Source organism: Acartia tonsa, chromosome 15, assembly GCF_053477335.1.
Source record: "Acartia tonsa isolate MP-2025a chromosome 15, ASM5347733v1, whole genome shotgun sequence".
Classification (NCBI taxonomy): domain Eukaryota; kingdom Metazoa; phylum Arthropoda; class Copepoda; order Calanoida; family Acartiidae; genus Acartia; species Acartia tonsa.
Genome location: NC_137274.1, coordinates 11378034 through 11396076, shown reverse-complemented (window position 1 = coordinate 11396076; position 18043 = coordinate 11378034). Strand labels below are relative to the sequence as shown.

General features: G+C 34.8%; 3 protein-coding genes across 7 annotated transcripts in view; 2 read left to right on the top strand and 1 right to left on the bottom strand.

Annotated features, from left to right (window-relative positions):
• LOC145307655 (long-chain fatty acid transport protein 4-like) overlaps nucleotides 1-18043 on the bottom strand; it is a 138966-nt gene that overhangs the window by 42798 nt on the left and 78125 nt on the right. The gene's annotated exons all lie outside the window — the stretch shown is intronic.
• LOC145306888 (uncharacterized) lies at nucleotides 567-11365 on the top strand. The gene is made up of 8 exons (XM_080149231.1): nucleotides 567-652; nucleotides 1514-1640; nucleotides 6270-6392; nucleotides 6754-6910; nucleotides 8664-8756; nucleotides 9418-9523; nucleotides 9977-10086; nucleotides 11249-11365. The coding sequence occupies exons 3-8, from the start codon at nucleotides 6343-6345 to the stop codon at nucleotides 11363-11365; spliced, it is 633 nt and encodes a 210-aa protein (XP_080005357.1). The 5' UTR covers nucleotides 567-652; nucleotides 1514-1640; nucleotides 6270-6342.
• LOC145306887 (uncharacterized) lies at nucleotides 11898-16964 on the top strand. The gene is made up of 6 exons (XM_080149230.1): nucleotides 11898-11945; nucleotides 12757-12868; nucleotides 14920-14976; nucleotides 15365-15445; nucleotides 16200-16247; nucleotides 16825-16964. Exons 1-6 carry the CDS (start codon nucleotides 11898-11900, stop codon nucleotides 16962-16964), a joined length of 486 nt encoding a protein of 161 aa, XP_080005356.1.

Below are 18043 nucleotides of genomic sequence, written 5' to 3'. Positions count from 1 at the left end.
GGGGAAAAATTGTCGCCAATTTTGGTTGCTAACATGGACAACATTTATTGGTCAGTTCGTTCATCATGTAGGAGGGAATGGGGTAAATGGGGGAATCGTTATTTTAGCCATCTACGAGTTTCACTTTGTTAATATACTTGAAAATCTGGTGTAACATCCAAGTAATGGATGTAGAATATACGTGGATATTATGACAGGGGAAAAATTGTCGTCAATTTAGGTTGCTAACATGGACAGCATTTATTGGTCAGTCTGTTCATCATGTAGGAGGGCCAGGTAGAGGATGGGGAAAATGGGGTGGAAGTGGGGAATCGTTATTTGAGCCAGCTACGAGTTTCACTTGAACTTTAAAATGTGGTGTAACATCCAAGTAATGAATGTAGAATGTACGTGGATATTATGACAGGGGAAATATTGTCGTCAATTTAGGTCGCTAACTTGGACAACATTTATTGGTTAGTTTGTTCATCATATAAATGGGCCAGGTAGAGGATGGGGTAAATGGGGTGGAAGTGGGGAATCGTTATTTGAGCCAGCTACGAGTTTCACTTGAACTTTAAAATGTGGTGTAACATCCAAGTAATAATATATCCATCAACAAAAGGTTTCCAGTCCAAGAGCCAACTAGATCTACACACAAACACACACACAGGCGGGGGGACATTGGGCACCGGTACCCAAAGTTTTTTAACTTTATCTTATTTGTTGAGTCAAAAAACTTTGGGTACTTTTACTGAATTATGATTGGTTAGCTTTAAAAATATTTCAACTAATAATTTTAATCTATTTATTTGGTTATCCTGATCCCATTTTAATCTGAAGAAGATTTGATTATTTAGTTTTCCTCATCGAGGGGGGGAAGGACTTTACTTTGGGGGGTGGAGGCAGTCGGCCAACCCCTATTTTTTATTTTAGTTTAAAAAGAAAAAATAATTGGGGGGAAGGGTGATTTTTTTTCTAGGGGCGATTTCTCTTCCTCAAAATGATAAGCTACATTGTAAAGGAGAACTATATCGGTTGAGCGGTTAGCGAGATCCTACGGTACACAAAGATAGACATCCTGTTAATTTTTAAAAGGACTAGCGGATGCGTCTCAAGTATCTAGGGGCTTTATGTTTTAAAGGGTATGGATCCATTACTCAGGACCTTAAGGAAGCTTCATCGTAAAGAAGAACCATATCGGTTCTGTATTAGCGAGATCCTTCACAACAGACGAAAAAAGCTTACTACTTTATATAATACTAGCGGCTACGCCCCTACGTCTAGGAAGTCTGTCTTTAAACTGACATATTAAAGCCTAACCAAAATGTGGTAATTGAGATCCTTTGCTACAGACATTAAAAGCTTACAATAAGAATATTGTCTTATCCCTTAATATCCCTGCTCACAAGAAAAACCATATCGGTTCAGTGGTTAGTGAAATCCCTCATTACAAACTATTAAACAAACAGACAGACCTCCTGTTACTTTATTATAAGGATTGTCTTATCCCTCAATATCCCTGCACACTCAGGAGAGAAACCTTTTCAATGTGATTTATGCGGGACATCCTTCACTCAGCTGGGCTCACTGAAGATACACAGACAGCTCCATAGTGGGCAGAAACCATTTACATGTGATATATGCCATCAATCTTTTAGGTGCAGTTATGTTTTATATAACCACTAGCGGTTGTGCCACTAGAATTTAGTGGCTTGTCTTTATATTGGTAAGATAAGGATGATAAATAGCTTGAAACAAAACCCAAGGCTTTAATCTAGAATTAAAATAGCTTAAAACCATTCGGGACATATGTAAAGCTTCCATAAAATAGAAATCTCAATCAGTTTAGTGGTTAATAAGATCTTAAGCTTCAGACAAAATTCCCTTACTACTTTAGTTAATACTAGTGGCTTCGCCCCTAGCATCTAGGGGCTTTGCCCCAAGAGGTATAATTACATCTTCTATTACTTACCCAGCAGAACGGATCTCAAATTTTTCATACCTACCCAGCAGGAAAACATTTTGCGATTAAATTCGCAAAATTCGTAAATTTCGTAAAATTCGTAAAATTCGTAAAATTCGTAAAATTCATAAAATTCGTAAAACTTGTAAAAAAAAAAAAAAAAAAAAAAATGGGGGGGGATTTTTTTGTTTTTTGGGGGGTTGGGGGTGTCCCACCCCCCAAGAAAATAGCTTAAAACCACCGCAGGACCAATAGATATATACCCTGAAGAGTAGAGCCCATTCGGTTCAGCGGTTACCGAGATCTTAAGCTTCAGACGGACAGACATCGTTCTACTTTGTATTATAGATAATTGCAGTTTATATCAGTAACATTTTATATTTTTACTATAGGCTGCGCCCCTGACATCTTGGGGCTTTATATTAGACGGGATAGGAAAGGGCAGAAAAATAGCCTAAAAACCATACCCTGACTTAATTATCAAAAACTAAATATCCTAAAACCATCTTAGCCCTTATAAAAGCTTCACTGTAAAGGAGAACCATATAGTTACAGCGATTAGCGAGATCCTTTGCAGACAAAAAAAGCTTACTACTTAGGATTCTGTTCATATACAATTCAATATAATTTTATGTTATTAAAGTGTTCACGAAGCTGGGAAAAAGTTGATATATGTCACTGATTAATGTTTTTAAGAGTACTATTTTGAGAATTAAGTCTTAAATACTTCCCATTTAAAAATAAATCAAACTTTAAAAAAACGTATTTATTCCCTTGAAAACATCGTTGTATTTTGAGTTTTATTATACATCAAAATCGACAAATAACAATCTTTTTGTTGAAGTTTACTTGCAAATTTAGAGTAGAATAAATTTTTTTGTTACATACATATCAAACTAACCAAAAAAGTTTGTAATTTCTTTTTACGGGGAGATTAAACGATTTCTACCGATTATCAAAAAGATATTACCAAATATGGGTATAAGGTCAGCTGATTTATAGTTGTCGATTGTTCACAAGCACCCTCATCCTATCTCAATATTTACTACTTGCTAAAAAAGCTTCATCATACTGCAGAGCTAAAAATACGATTAGGCCCCCAAATAATTGGGGGATTTTAAAGTTTTTACTTTAGATAAAATCTATAAAAGATATTTAAAAGAAACAATCTTTAAAACATGAATTAATTAAAGGTTTTTGCTATAAGCGTTTTCTGAGTACAGCCAGGTTGAATAAAATATACACACACACAAACATACATATGGACTCCACAGAACTTGATTGTTTAATACTTCAAAACATGGAATAAGATAAAGAGCACACAAATTATATTCTTTTAATATTAATCTGTTATTTATGGATGTACATTAATTAAAGCAAGGCTTTTATCTTAATCCTAAACGCAATGTAAAGATGGTTCCTGAGGTAATAAATCAAGTCAGTTAGCAATAAACCTATACAAAAAAATTAAATAAAATAACATGTTTTTTCAGTTATGGGAATAAAATTATTTACTTTTTATAGCTATTGAAATTTTCCCGTACTGGTCCAAACTTACAACTTAAAATACACTGAAGGGACTGCGACTTTTACAATATTCAGTAATGTTTGGTTTCTATACTTCAACTTAACAAAATCCATTGGTACCATTTGTACCAAAGAAAGATAAGGAGGTTGGCGGAGAATGGAAGAGGGAAACACGAGAATGGCCAATGTAAGTGAGTGAGTGTGTGTGTGTGTGTGTGTGTGTTAGACTGCGGGCGTGTGTGGGTGTATAATGACAGGTATTTAATTAAATTCGACACATTCTGAGGATTATTTATGATGATAAAATGCTTATTTTTATGTAAATACTATAGAAACGCGCTATATTTTATGCTGAATATGTGCAGCAAATAATATTTGTTTATTCTATTTAAACATTTCAATTATTAAATATCATTCTTTCTACAGATTTAAACAATTTTTCTTTTGTCACTATACCTGCATAAACAAAGCAGTATTTGGTTAATGATTTTATAAAATAAACCAAACTTTTTCATTACATTTTAGAGAAAGTTCAAAGATAAATATTAATAGAGATATATTACAAAAATATTACAAAAATATCTGCAAGCAAAGAAATGGCTTATTTTCTCTTAGTTAAATTGTTGCTCAGATTTTAACATTATTTTCATGTGGAAATACTCTCGGCATTTTAAACTGATTTTTTTCTAACTTAATTGAACTTTTAAGGCATAATTCTTTGAAAATTACTTAAAATATAAAAAAAGGTAAATGAAAATGCATTTTGAAAAATTAAATTCGCGATCACTTTAATAGCAGCAATTATACCCCTATAGGCACTTGTTAAATATTTTTTTAGGGTGGGTTAGTGGGGGGAGGGTTTCAGGGGCGATTTCTCATGGGAGGGTGGCAATTCCCTCTCAGAAATATACCATTGAAAAGCTTCGCGTAAAGGAGAATCATATCGGTTTAGCAGTTTTTGAAATCATAAGGTACACACAGACATACAAACATACTGTTACTTAAATAGAGGGATTGTTAATATAGCAGAGATAATTTTGTTATACAAGATTGTATCTGGGGTTCGAACCCCTGCCGCGTAAATGCTTATGATAGGTTTCAAGGCACTAACATCCCAACTATTGCAGACAATCAACCCTTTCATTGCACAGCCTTTATTTGGAAGTCCTAACTGTGCATGGTAATGAGTTACGCCTATGTATTGGTTAAGGCATTCATCAACTATTTTTGTTGAATATTTCCCAATGTCTTTAGTTATGACGCGGTTATTGCTGAGATTCGAACTTATCATCTCCCCAAAGAAACGATTGGATGCGCTACGTGTTACTCTAAATTAGGTCATAATAATTTTATTTTACTGTTAGTGGATTTTTATTTCAACAACAATAAAAACAAATTTTGACAAAAAATCCTCCAATAATTTTGACAAAATCTACTAACAAAAAATTACTACATGAAATAACAATTATATTAACTGGGTGCCTTTCATGAAATGAGTTATTTACTAAAACAAAAGGGATAGTTCTACGAAGTGTATTTAAAGAGTTAAGGTACTTAGAGTAGTGAACTTTTATATGTCTTAGTAGAATATATTAGGCATTGGATAGATATGATTATATGTTAAAGAATTTTTAACACTGACCAGACCAAACTTTTTTTATTTCACAATATCTAAAAAAGTTAAAGTGATTTGCCACATAAATTACATGAGAATGGTCTATTTTTTTCCAAATATGTATAGCCAAAACACCAATATCAGAGAATCTTTTTCCACATATTTCACAAGAGTTATAAAAAAATTGAACAGAGGTTCCCCTTGGGACAAGTTACTTAAAAAACATAAAAAATAACGTCCGGTTCATAATAGGACAGGTTTTCTATAGATTCTTTAAAAAAGAATAAAGAAAACCGTCCGGTTTACTTACAATATACACATAATCTCACGCGGAAATACCAACTAACCATACAACATATATTATAAAAAGACCATTCTCATGTAATTAATGTTGCAAATCACTAACTTTTTGAGATATTGTCAAATAAAAAAAGTTCGGTCAGGTCAATGTTAAAATTCTTTATCGCAATCATATCTATCCAATGCCTAATATATTCTACTAAGACATATAAAAAGATCACTACTCTAAGTACTATACTAAATATTTTATTGGTCATTCTTTGTTGTTATGTGTATTTTGTTGTATAAAAAGTTTGAAGTTCTATTAACTAGTAAATGCTATCTAATATTGTATTTATGACAAAAAAGTTTTGCCATATATAACATGCAACGAAGTTGAAAATAAAAATGAAAAACTCATTTTTTAAGGAAAATCCCTGGTCAAATCTTTTAATTTTAATCAATAACTTTATATTATGCACTACTACGTTATTTAAAATAGAATAAACTTACAGTTCACTATTTTTTTAAAAATGCACTTCGTGAAACTATCCCTTTAGCATAAATGAATATTTACATACCAAGGTATTAAATGATCGAGCGATAGCTCATCATTTCCAGGGAGCCAGGGGACAATGTGCTGTTTATTACACTAGTCCCAAAAGATTTATAATAACGTTTTCTTATTTATTGGCTTATCCACTTTGAGGACTTTTATTTTAATTGGTTGGTTCATTAAGTTGAGTGTCCAAACATTTCAACTACATAGTGTAATCTACACAAGGGATAATTTTATGTATCAACATTGGGGATGTACATCAATTTATCGGCCAGTGTCTTATCCCTTTATATGCCTGCATCATTTTTCAAACTATACCTATGAAACATAACTGGATAATTCAGCCAAAATCATTATCTGAAACGCCACAAGAAGGTGCATAACGCCGGTGGTACAGAAAAGCCATTTCAATGTGAGATGTGCGGCAAATATTTTCGCCACAAGCCCTCCCTGCGAAAACACCAGGAATGGATATTATAGAATATAGTGGATATTATGACAGGAGAAAAATTGTCGTCAATTTAAGTTGTTAACATGGACTTAATTATTTGGTCAGTTTGTTCAACCAGTAGGAGGGGAGGGGATGGGCTAAATCTTTGTTTTAGTCCACTATAGAGTTTACTTTATTAAATACAGAACATAAAAATCTATTTAATTTATCGGGCCGTTTTTCAAGTAGGAGGGGAGGGTGACGGGTTAAAGGATGAGGGATGGGGGGGGGGGGGAAACGTTATTTTAGCCCACTAAAGAGTTTACTTTATTATATGTGGAACATGAAAATCGGGTGCATAAGATCCTAGTGATAATAAATCCATTATTGCACCAGGAGATTCACACGGGCTTTGGCCGGCCATTCTCATGTGATTTATGCAGCATGACTTTTCTAACGGAATTTTCCCTGGCTGCGCACAAGAAGGAACATGACGGGGAAAAGTTGAAACCGTTCAAGTGCCACATCTGTCAAAAATCATATACTCAGTCACAGGAACTTTATTCTTGATGTTTAGTACCCAAAGTTTTTATAAACTTGAATCCAAAGTTTTATAATTTGGTACTCCAAGTTTTATATCCACAAAAAACGTATCTTTTCTATTATTAGGCAGGGATTTAAAGGGATAAGACATAACCGATAAATTGATGTATATCCCAAATGATGATACACTTAATTACCCCTTCTGTAGAATTAAATTTGTGGTTGAAACGTTTTAACACTCAACTTAATGAACCAACCTATTAAAACTCAATAAAAGTACTCATGATTATTAAGCCAATGAATAAGAAAACGTTATTATATAACTTTGGGGACTAGTGGAATTAACAGTCCATTGTCCCCTCTCTGTCTGATAATAAGAGCCGGTCAGTCCTTGCGAAACGAATAGCTCTTATTGATATTTTAAGCATGATAGTACTGTCCTATTGATTTCAAACTTGGCAAGTGATAATTTGTGTACTTTTGTTAAAGGATATTATACTGAAGAAGGATGACAAGCAAAACTTATATGTAAGGTCATACTTACATTTTTAGACTTGATTATAGAAATGCTTCGCTTATAAGATTGTACTTTGTCATTGTTGTCCTCCTAGGAATTAGTATTTTTAAAAATCAGATCAATCGGATTTTTACATCACATAAAAAATTGTTATTAAAAAAGTAAAAAATCAACATGTTTAAAATGGACGCACGGAAATTTTGGTAATGAGTATAGAGTTGCTACGCTTTTTAATAAATCGTACCTAACTACTACAGGAATCACAGGAAAACTGCGGCATAATAATAAGGAGGAGATGGAGTTTGGACAACACCTCGTAATACTAAAGACATTGTAAATACTGTTGCAATGTTTGGCACATGACACTAATAATGAGTGTTGGGGGTAGGCCTTGACCCGTAAACAGTCGCCTCATATTAACATTCACAGTTAGGACCTTCAGACAAATGTCTTGCAATCAAAGGGTTGTTTGTCTCTTGGATGTTACTCTCTAGTGGGCGTTAGAGTATTAAATCCTATTACAAGGGGATAGAACTATCCAGGGAAGGGAAGACATTGGCTGTTTATTACACTAGTCCCTAAAGTTTTATAGTAATGTTTTCACATTTGTTGGCTTAACAATTTTTGGAACTTTTATTACATTTTGATTGGTTAGTTTATTCAGTTGAGCGTCCAAACATTACAACCTTTAATTGTGATCTACAGAAGGTGAAATTTTGTGTATCATCATTTGGGATGTACATTAATTTTTCAGCCTTTGTCTTATCCCTTTAGATCCCTGAGAAGATACCTGTAGACAACCTGCGACCGTGGCTCAACAAGTAGCAGATCTGAGCGTCGTCGGGAAGGTGACAGGTTCGAATCTCAGCCCAACACCGCGTCATAACTTCATACGTTAAAAATGGTTCCTACTGCTGCTAAATCAGATGCCCGACATGAATGATTAGAGTAGGGGGAATTCAGCGCAACTCGTTACCATGCACAGTTTGGACTTCTCAGACAAAGGTCCTACAAGCAAAGGGTTGGTTGTCTTATGGATGTTACTAAACTTAATATCCTTGGGTGTAAAGAGTATCGCATTCCATTACACGCAGATGATGCTCTGGATTCTCTAGATGATCACTTAAAAATCAAAGGAGAATCCCGCATTTACGAGGTAAATTTACAATGTACATCAATTTATCGGCCATTGTCTTATCCCTTTAGAAAACTATGACTAAACAAGAATAAAAGTTGTGCCAAGTTTAGAACCTGAAATCTCACCTAAGATCTCATAGCGGAGAAACTCCTTATCCTTGTAGTCATTGTGATAAAGCTTACAGAAATCTTGAGAGCCTAAAGGTTAGTACCCAAAGTTTTATTATAAGGTACCCAAAGTTTTTATAATTTGGTACCCAAAGTTTTATAATTTGGTACCCAAAGTTTTATAATTTGGTACCCAAAGTTTTATAGTTTGGTACCCAAAGTTTTATAAACCTGTACCCAAAGTTTTATAAATTGGTAGGTACCCAGAGTGTTATAAACTGGTACCAAAAGTTTTACAAACTGGTACCCAAAGTTTTATAACCAAGCTCACTTATTGGGTAGATATCATGTAACTGTTATAAAAGGATTTTTTCTATTTTAATTTTAGAATAAAATTTTTTTTTGGTGGAGGGGTTAGCAATTTCTCTTGGGAGGATAGTAGTACCCTCCTCAAAAGTAGTGATAAACCTTTCCAGGGCACCCTACAGGTGCATCAGTTAGAGAGATCATTCAGTACAAACAGACAGAGAAATTTATAAACATTTTAATTTTATATGCAGGAGGTCCCTCAAAAAAAGTATATTTTTGGGTGTACATTGTACAGCCCTTTTTTCTTAATGTATCATCAAAAGTAGCATATGTTTTCGTTCTCTATACAATTTTACACAAGACAAAGAAAAAATATACAACTTTTCATGATATATGGGCTGTACAGTGTACATGGGTCTTACTGTATTGATTGTCATTCTTGCTTTAGAGTCATCTGAAGACACATACCGGTGAGAAGACATATAAATGTGGTCACTGTGATCAAGTTTTCTTACGGAGGGAACAACGGCTTATACACATGAGAACTCATACAGGTGAGGGGTGTCGTAGTTAGAAATCTAAAGGGATAAGTCAAATGCTGATAAACTGATGTTTATCCCCAATGTTGATAGACAAAATTACCCTTTTGTAGATTAGAATTAGTGGTTGCAACGTTTGGACACTCAACTTAATAAACACACCCATCCAAACCCAAAGTTGTTAAGTCAACAAATAAGAAAACATTATTTGAAACTTTGGGGACTAGTGTAATAAATTGCCCATTGTCCCATCTCTTTGTGCTCAGTAGCTCAGTGGCAGTGCACTGAGTTGCGGTGGTGACTGAAATTGCTCAGTCATAATATATTCACGCATTCATAGAAAACTGAATATAATACAATGCTAGACATAAATTTTCTGTATGGCTGAGAACTGGTTCTAATTCACTGAATATTAATCGTTTTCGAAGTGATACGATAAGTTACAATATATCAATTGTTGTTGTTCAGGGGTGAAATACTTCAAATGTAGTATCTGTGAACAAGAGTTTGACACGCGGGGTCAGTTGAGTCAACACAAAAAGAATGATCATGTGGCTCTGCTGAAACCAGTTGTCCAGGTAGCGGATTTTTAATAGCAACCCACACATAATGGTTTCTTAATCGTTCTGTACATCAAATTACTTTCCCGCGTATTTATTTTAGTAGATAACCAAATAGAGAGCAGCGGATAGAGATTCTTTTGGCTACACAGTATTGTGTCTAGTCTAGTACTTACTTTTCCGCGTATTTATTTTAGTAGAGAACCGAAAAGAGAGCACAATATAGAGATTATTTATCCAACAGAGTCTTGCCTTCTCTGTTGTGTCTAAACCTTACTTTCCCGCGTATTTATTTGAGTAGAGAACCAAATATAGAGCAATACCTGTGACCGTGGCTCAACACGTAGCGCATCCGCTCGTCGTCGGGAAGGTGATAGGATTGAATCTCGGTCCGACACCGCATCATAACTAAAGACATTAAAAATGGTTCCTACTGCTGCTATGTCAGATGCACGACATAAATAGTTAGAGTAGGGGGAATGCCTTGGCCCAAAACAGGCACAACTCGTTACCTTGCACAGTTGGGACTTCTCAGACAAAGGTCGTGCATCACAGAAAGTTGGTTGTCTGTTGGATGTTACTTAACTAATATCCTTGGGTGTTTGGTCAGAAAGAGTGCGTAACAGTCATCCTTAGTTCTCCTGGATTGCTGGACCAAGACCTGGACAGTACATCAAGTCGTTAAGGTCCTTGACTGCAATCCGCTCGTACAGGGTAATTAAAGGTAAATATAGAGCAGCGTATAGAGATTATTTATCCTACAGAGTCTTCCCTTTTCTGTTGTGTTCAGTCTTTATAATTCCTGCATTTCTATATGAGTAGAAAACCAAATAGAGATCACAATATAGAGATACTTTAGCCTACAGAGTCTCGCATTTTCTTTGCGTATAGTCCTTACTTTCCTGCGTTTTTATATGAGTAGAGAACTGAATAGAGAGCAGCATATAGAGATTCTTTAGCCTGCCTTCTTTTCTGTGTCTAGTCCTTACTTCCCCTGCGTTTTTTTATAAGTAGAGAACTGAATAGAGAGCAACATTCTTGATATTAGCCTACAGAATCTTGCTTTCCTTGTGTTCAGTCAAGTCCATACTTTCCCCCGTTTTTAATTGAGTAGAGAACCGTATAGAAAGCTGCTATTATTTTAATTTGCTAGGTATAAAAAAAAATCCGCTAATCTCAGGAGCTTACTTATGCCACAGCCAGCGATGTGAATGAAGATCTAAAGAGAGAGGAAGATAACAAAAGGAAAATTATTTTGCTCTGTTTTCATTATTTTGAATATTCAAGATATATTTAAATGTTCTTGCTGCCCTACTTATGGACATAATTGTATGGATCTAAAGGGATAAGACAATGGCCAATAAATTGATATACATCCCTAATGATTGTAAACAAAATTACCCCTTCTGTAGATTACAATTGGTGTTTTAAGGACACTCAGCTTAATGAATCAACCAATTAAAATTCAATAAAAGTCCCTAATATTATTAAGCTGTCAAATAAAAAACGATAATATAAAACTTTGGGGACTAATGTAATAAACATCCCAATCCTTCTGTAGATTACAATTGGTGTTTGAAAGGGATAAGACAATGGCCAATAAATTGATGTACATCCCTAATAATGATAAACAAAATTAATCCTTCTGTAGATTACACTTAGTCATTGAAACATTAGGACACTCAACTTAATAAACCAACCAAACAAAATTTACTGAAGTCCCTAATTTGAATAAAAAAACGTTATCATAAAACTTTGGGGACTAGTGCAATTAACAGCCCATTGTCCCCTCTCTCTCTTATTACTTGAGCATAATTATTGTTGCCAGAATGTCCCATGTAAAATTAGAAGCTCAGTACAAAGAAGGTTACATCCAGGTAAAGAATTAAAAATAAGGCTGACAACTAGGGTTGGCCCATTTTCAATATCCGGTCGGATACCGGATATTGAAACTATCCGAATATCAGTCTGATTTCTAATGCCGGATATCCGGCATTGACCAGATATCCGGCCGGCCGGCTACCGAATCATTATAAATCAGCCGGGTATCCGGTATCCGGCCCAACCTAAATGACAACCCAGGGAGGGAGGGGACATTGGCAGGGATATAAAGGGATAAGACAATGGCCGATGAATTGATGTACATCCGCAATAATGACACCTTTTTTAGATTAAAATTAGTGGTTGAAACGTTTGAACACCAAAAAATAATAAGTTAATGAATCAAAATTTACTTAAGTCTCCAAAGTTGTTAAGCCAACGGATAAGAAAAATGTTATTATAAAACTTTGGGGTTTAGTGTAATAAACAGCCTATTGCCCCCTTTTTCTCTGGGACATTGGGCTGTTTAGAATTTAAGTCCCCAAAGTTTTTTAATATTCTTTTTTATTCGTTGTCCGATCAAATGATGTACATCCCAAATGATGTAAATTTTAAAATTGTAAAATTGTAAATTTTAAAAGATTTTATTTCCGCGCTATTTTAACTTTGTGACATTATTATCCCTTTTTACTAGGGTTGGGCCGGATATCCGGCCATTTTCAATATCCGGCCGGATACAAGATATTGAAACTATCCGGATACCGGATATCCGGTTGATTTTTAATGCCGGATATCCGATTATCCGGTAATTTGCTGTAATTTGCCAGATATCCGGCCCAACCCTATAATTAGCTCTTTTTTACCAAGGAGGTGACACCACCAAAGGTTTCCAGCTGTGTGCTGGATATAACTATGAAGAAAGAGTCACCTGTACCTGAACATGGAGATGTACCTATACCTGAACCTGGATCTATCCAGGGTGATTCAGAAAAAAAAATGAGTTATTATGATACAACCAGTTGGAATACCTCTATCATTGCAGGCGAGGGTGAGGTAATAATGAGTAGCTCTCTTGAGATAGCGGGTCAATTCATAATGTGCTTGAACGTGGGGCTTGATAGCCCTAGTGGCTATACAAAAGTGTCTCAGCCTACTCCATGACTACTTAGGTCCAAACCCTAAGAAACTATGGCTAATCAATCAATCAACCTATCATTGCAGCTACATTTTTAGAAATATTCCTTGTAATAAAGGATTTCGCTAACCGCTGAACCGATCGGTTTCTCCTTAACAGGGTAGCTTTTCATAGGTCCCGGGAAGGTTTATAACTATTTTGGGGGAGGGTACCACCACCCTCCCAAGAGAAATCACAAAAAAAACATTACGCAGAGACTTAAACGCAACATAGATATGTACCTTAAAGACTTGAACGCAACATAGAAAAGTTACGTATTATTAAAAAAACATTTAAAATGCCACTAGAGGCCTCTAGGGGTGTAGTCGCTAGTAACATAAAAAGCAAAAAAAAAATAATTATTCAGTGACAGATTATGTCTTACATAGCAGAACATACAATAATACACCAGGCTACTGCTTAGTACCAGGTGTACTTTACAATTATTCATAATATATATATATATATATATACATATAACTAGCGGCTACGCCCCTAGAGTCCTCTAGGGACACGTAAAATTGTTTCTTTTCAATCTATTTTAAAATAAGCTATTTACTAGGGTTGGGCCGGATATCCGGTCTGGCCGGTTATCCGGCCGGATATCCATTCATTTTCAATATCCGGCCGGATACCGGATATTAAAACTATCCGGTTACATAATGTCCGGCTGATTTTTGACGCCGGATATCCGGTTATCCGGCTGGATATCCGGTAAATTGCCAGATATCGAACGTTGGCCAGATATCCGGCCGGAACCGGATATCCGGTGTTAGAAATAAGCCGTATATCCAATATCCGGTATCCGGCCAAAAAAGTATCCGGCCCAATTTACCATAAATATTTTTTTCGCCGCTAGATGGTTTTAATTATGTTTATAGCTTATTACAAAATTGTCCACAGGGCGGCGTTTTTTACTTTTTTACTTTTGTCGATTTCTCAGGGGAGGTTGGTGGTACCCTCCCCCAAAATAGTTATAAACCTTCCCGGGACCCATGAGAAGCTACCCTGTTAAGGAGAACTCGATCGGTCCAGTGGTGAGCGACACCTTCGGTACAAACAGACAAACATCCTGTTACTTTATAATAAGGATTAAATTGTATGACTAAAAGTAGATTTTTGGGGGTCAATGGACAATGAGTAGGCTTCCCTAAAATTAGGAATATGTGTATCCGAGATATTTTATATTGCCTTTTTAAAATCATAGCTTTTCTATAATTATAGATCGGTCCGTCCGTCCGTCCGTAACGGATAGCTTTTTTCGTTAATTTAGGCATGTTAGAATTGTCCTATCGATTTCAAACTTTGCATTTGATTCCTTTAGTAGTTAGGTACGATTTAGAAAGCGTAGCAACTCTATAATCATTACCAGAATGTCCGTACGTCCATTTTAAACATGTCGATTTTTTTACTTTTTTAACAACAAATTTTCATGTGATCTAATCATCCGATTGATCTGATTTTTGGTATATTAATTCCTGGGACAACAAAGTATAATGTTATAAACGAAGCAACTCTATAATCAAGTCCTAAAAATGTAAGTATGTTTATAATCCTAAAACATTATCTTGTATCTAGCAGTTTTTCAACAAATTTACTTACAATTTTGGTTCGACTCTTATACATTTATATTTTGATATTCAGTTCTGACACTATACAAATGTTAATGTCCGTTTGTCCTACCGTTTCAGTGCTTCGTTTTTATGGATGTTGTCATCCTTGTTTAAATAATAATACCTTTAGAATATATTTAATGTTTTTAATACAGAGAACAAGGACATATAATTTTTTTTCTGTATACCGTCTGGTTGTGTCAGAAAAACGGGAAACGCTGTTTTATTTGAATCACCGTGTAGATGTAGATGGACCTGAACCTGGAAATGTATCAGAACCTGGAATTGGATATATACCAGGCAGGGTTGTTTACAAATAACCCAACCAAACATTAAACATTAAAAAATATATAGATTATTTTAACACTAGCGTTTGTAGCTCTAGCATCTAGGAGCTCTATATTCGAAGGGATATGGAAGGGCAGTAAAAATAGCCCAAAACCATACCCAAACTTAATGATAAGAATAAAATAGTCTAAACCCATCCCTGGTCTTAAAAAAACTTCACTGTAAAGGGAGAACCATATCGGTTCAGCGGTAAGTGAGATCCTTCGGTACAAACAAACAAACACACAAACATCCTGTTACTTTATTATAAGGATTTCTAATTAACCCACAAAAAAACGGAGGTTTTGTGGATCGACGTTGTGATTTAAAAACCCGGGTTTTTTAACAACCTTATCACCAGGAGAAGTACCTGAACCTGAACCTGGAGACCTACCTGTACCCAAAGATGACAAAGATTTTTCCAAAGAAATACTATCACCAGGTGTGACAAGTAAATGCTCAAAGTAAACAAGGATGACAACATCCATAAGTAGCGAAGAATAAAACAGTTGTAAATAGACAAACGGACATAATGAGTTTTAAGAAGATGACAAAGATTTTTCCACAGTGTCACAAGTAAATATAAAATAAGAATAATTTGATAGATGGAAAGAAAACAAAGTAGTGGGTTTCATCGTATTTGCACAGTAGCTTTTGATAGGATATTTTAGGTTAGGTAAATGTTAATGATTGCCCCGCAGAGTTAGAACCCCCCACAAGTACTAAAAATAGGACAAAAGCTACTGTGAAAATACGACAAATGGACGTACGTACTTTCTGTCAACGATTGTAGAGAGGTTACGCTTTTCTAAATTGTACCTAACTGTTATAGGAATTGATAGAACAATTCTAGCATGTCTAAATTAACGAAAAGAGCTAACCGTCCCTGGCGGACGTACAAACGGACTGGTCCTAATTATAGAAAAGCCTCGATTTTAAAATAAGATAAAGAATGTTTAGGTTTTTTTTTTAAAGGGGCGATTTATCTTGGGATGAGGGTAAAGGTATCTCCCCTAAAAATACTTAAAATCATTCTTTAGACTACAAAAAGTTTCACTGTAAATGAGAACCTTATCGATCCAGTGCAGTGGTTAGTGCTGTCTTAAGCTACAGACATACAGACAGATGGAGATCCTGTTACAGTTAAATAAAGATTCACGGATTTTCGCTGCATTTATTTGGCGCATTATTTTTAGAAGAGGTTGAAACAAAAGTTTTTATTGAAGAAGATATTTTAGAATCAGGTTGGAGGGAGATTTCATTAGGGAACTAAAGGGATAAGACAATGGCCGATAAATTGATGTAAGTCCCCAATCATTAGACACAAAATTATACCTTCTGTAAATTAAAATTAGTAGCTTAAACGCTTAAACACTCAATTTTTATTTAATTAACCAACCAATCTAAATTCACTAAAGTTCTCAATGTGCAACGAATGAGAAAACGTTATTTTAAAACTTTGGAGACAGCCCATTGTCCCCTCTCTTTCTCTCTCTGGAAATTTCATCCAGCTTTTATCAAAAATGAAATTTATTCGAGAAAAAATCACAATTAAATTAATTAAACCTTATTCCTAGATTTCATTTAAAGAACATTTATAATGATATTTTCTTATTCGCTGGATTAACAACTTAAGGGAACTTTTATTGAATTTTGATAGGTTGGTTCATTAAGTTGAAAGTCTAAACATTTCAACAACTAATTTTACGTTACAGTTGGGGTAATTTTTGTGAATCATCATTGGGGATGAACATTCATTCATCGTCCAGTGTCTTATCCCTTTAGATCCCTTTTAAATACTCTCTTCGATATTCTTAAAAGAAATAAAACTGGAGCTACCCGATATGCAAGAAGATTTGAATGATGAAGACCTTGAAAAAGAAATACAGGAGGATGAAATAAAAATATCTCTTGCTCACTCAGGAATAGTTTTTTTTACTAGCCAAGAAGTTATTCCATAATTAACTTGAAATTTATAGTGAAGATTCCTTAATATACATGTTCATCTACTCTATACAATATTGTGTACGTCTGTCCATAACGCTTTTAGAGAAATGTAACTTTCTTTGCTGGCGTATTTTTGTGTGTCAGATTGTCCCTTTCCAAAGGGCATCAAGTATACATGATATTACTTGGTCTGTCGTTCCTGCTACAAAAAGTATTATTATTTGCATAAGTTGCTTGATTTTTCATTGTTTATTATTTAATTTTATTCTCTTTTCTCTCGTTTGTACGGCAACTGAACAATCATCTGCTCTATAACTCGCTTTACTTTTGGACGTTGCCATTTAAGAATAAGATCTCAATAATATTTTGGGAGAGAGGAGACATTTGTCTGAAAAGTTTCCAAACTTTTAAACCCAAAATTTTGACCTACAGAAGGGATTATCATTGATTCCTACTCGATGACTGCTTAAGAGAGGGGTCATTTGTTTTATTACACTAGTCCCCAAAGATTTTTAATAGCGTTTTCTTATTCGTTGGCTCAACAATTTGGAGACTTTAGTAAATTTTGATTGGTTGATTTATGAAATTCAGTGTCGTAACGATTCAACCACTAATTGTAATCTACATAAGGGGTAATTTTAAATATCATCATTGAGGATGTACATCAATGTATGGGCCATTGTCTTATCCCTCTAGATCCCTGAAAAAAACTATCTTTCTCATTGATTGGTTGGTTCATTAAGTTGAGTGTCTTAACATTTCAACCTCTAATTGTAATCTACATAAGGGGTAATTTTATGTATCATCATTGTGGATCATCATTGTGGATGTACAATAATTGTTGGCCATTGTCTTATCTCTCTAGATCCCTAAAAAAACTATCCTAAATGATCTAGGACCCGAATCCCATATGGCAGTTCTAATACCTGACCAAAATATTAAATTAGAAGAAAACCTTAGGAACAATATGGATGGCACCTTGACAATGGATATATTATTTCTTGGATCTTACACCAGATTATTATGTGCTCTAATCAAGTGAAACCTGTAGCTGGCTAAAAAATACCCAATTCCCTCCCCTCCTACTGGAAAA

Coding starts and splice junctions, on each gene's coding strand:
- LOC145306888 (XM_080149231.1), top strand. CDS start 6,343: ATGTGCGGCAAATATTTTCGCCACAAGCCCTCCCTGCGAAAACACCAG. Junction 6,393..6,753: donor TCCCTGCGAAAACACCAGGA/ATGGATATTATA, acceptor ATTGCACCAGGA/GATTCACACGGGCTTTGGCC. Junction 8,757..9,417: donor GAAATCTTGAGAGCCTAAAG/GTTAGTACCCAA, acceptor TTCTTGCTTTAG/AGTCATCTGAAGACACATAC.
- LOC145306887 (XM_080149230.1), top strand. CDS start 11,898: ATGTCCCATGTAAAATTAGAAGCTCAGTACAAAGAAGGTTACATCCAG. Junction 12,869..14,919: donor TGAACCTGGATCTATCCAGG/GTGATTCAGAAA, acceptor ATCACCGTGTAG/ATGTAGATGGACCTGAACCT. Junction 15,446..16,199: donor CAAAGAAATACTATCACCAG/GTGTGACAAGTA, acceptor CATTATTTTTAG/AAGAGGTTGAAACAAAAGTT.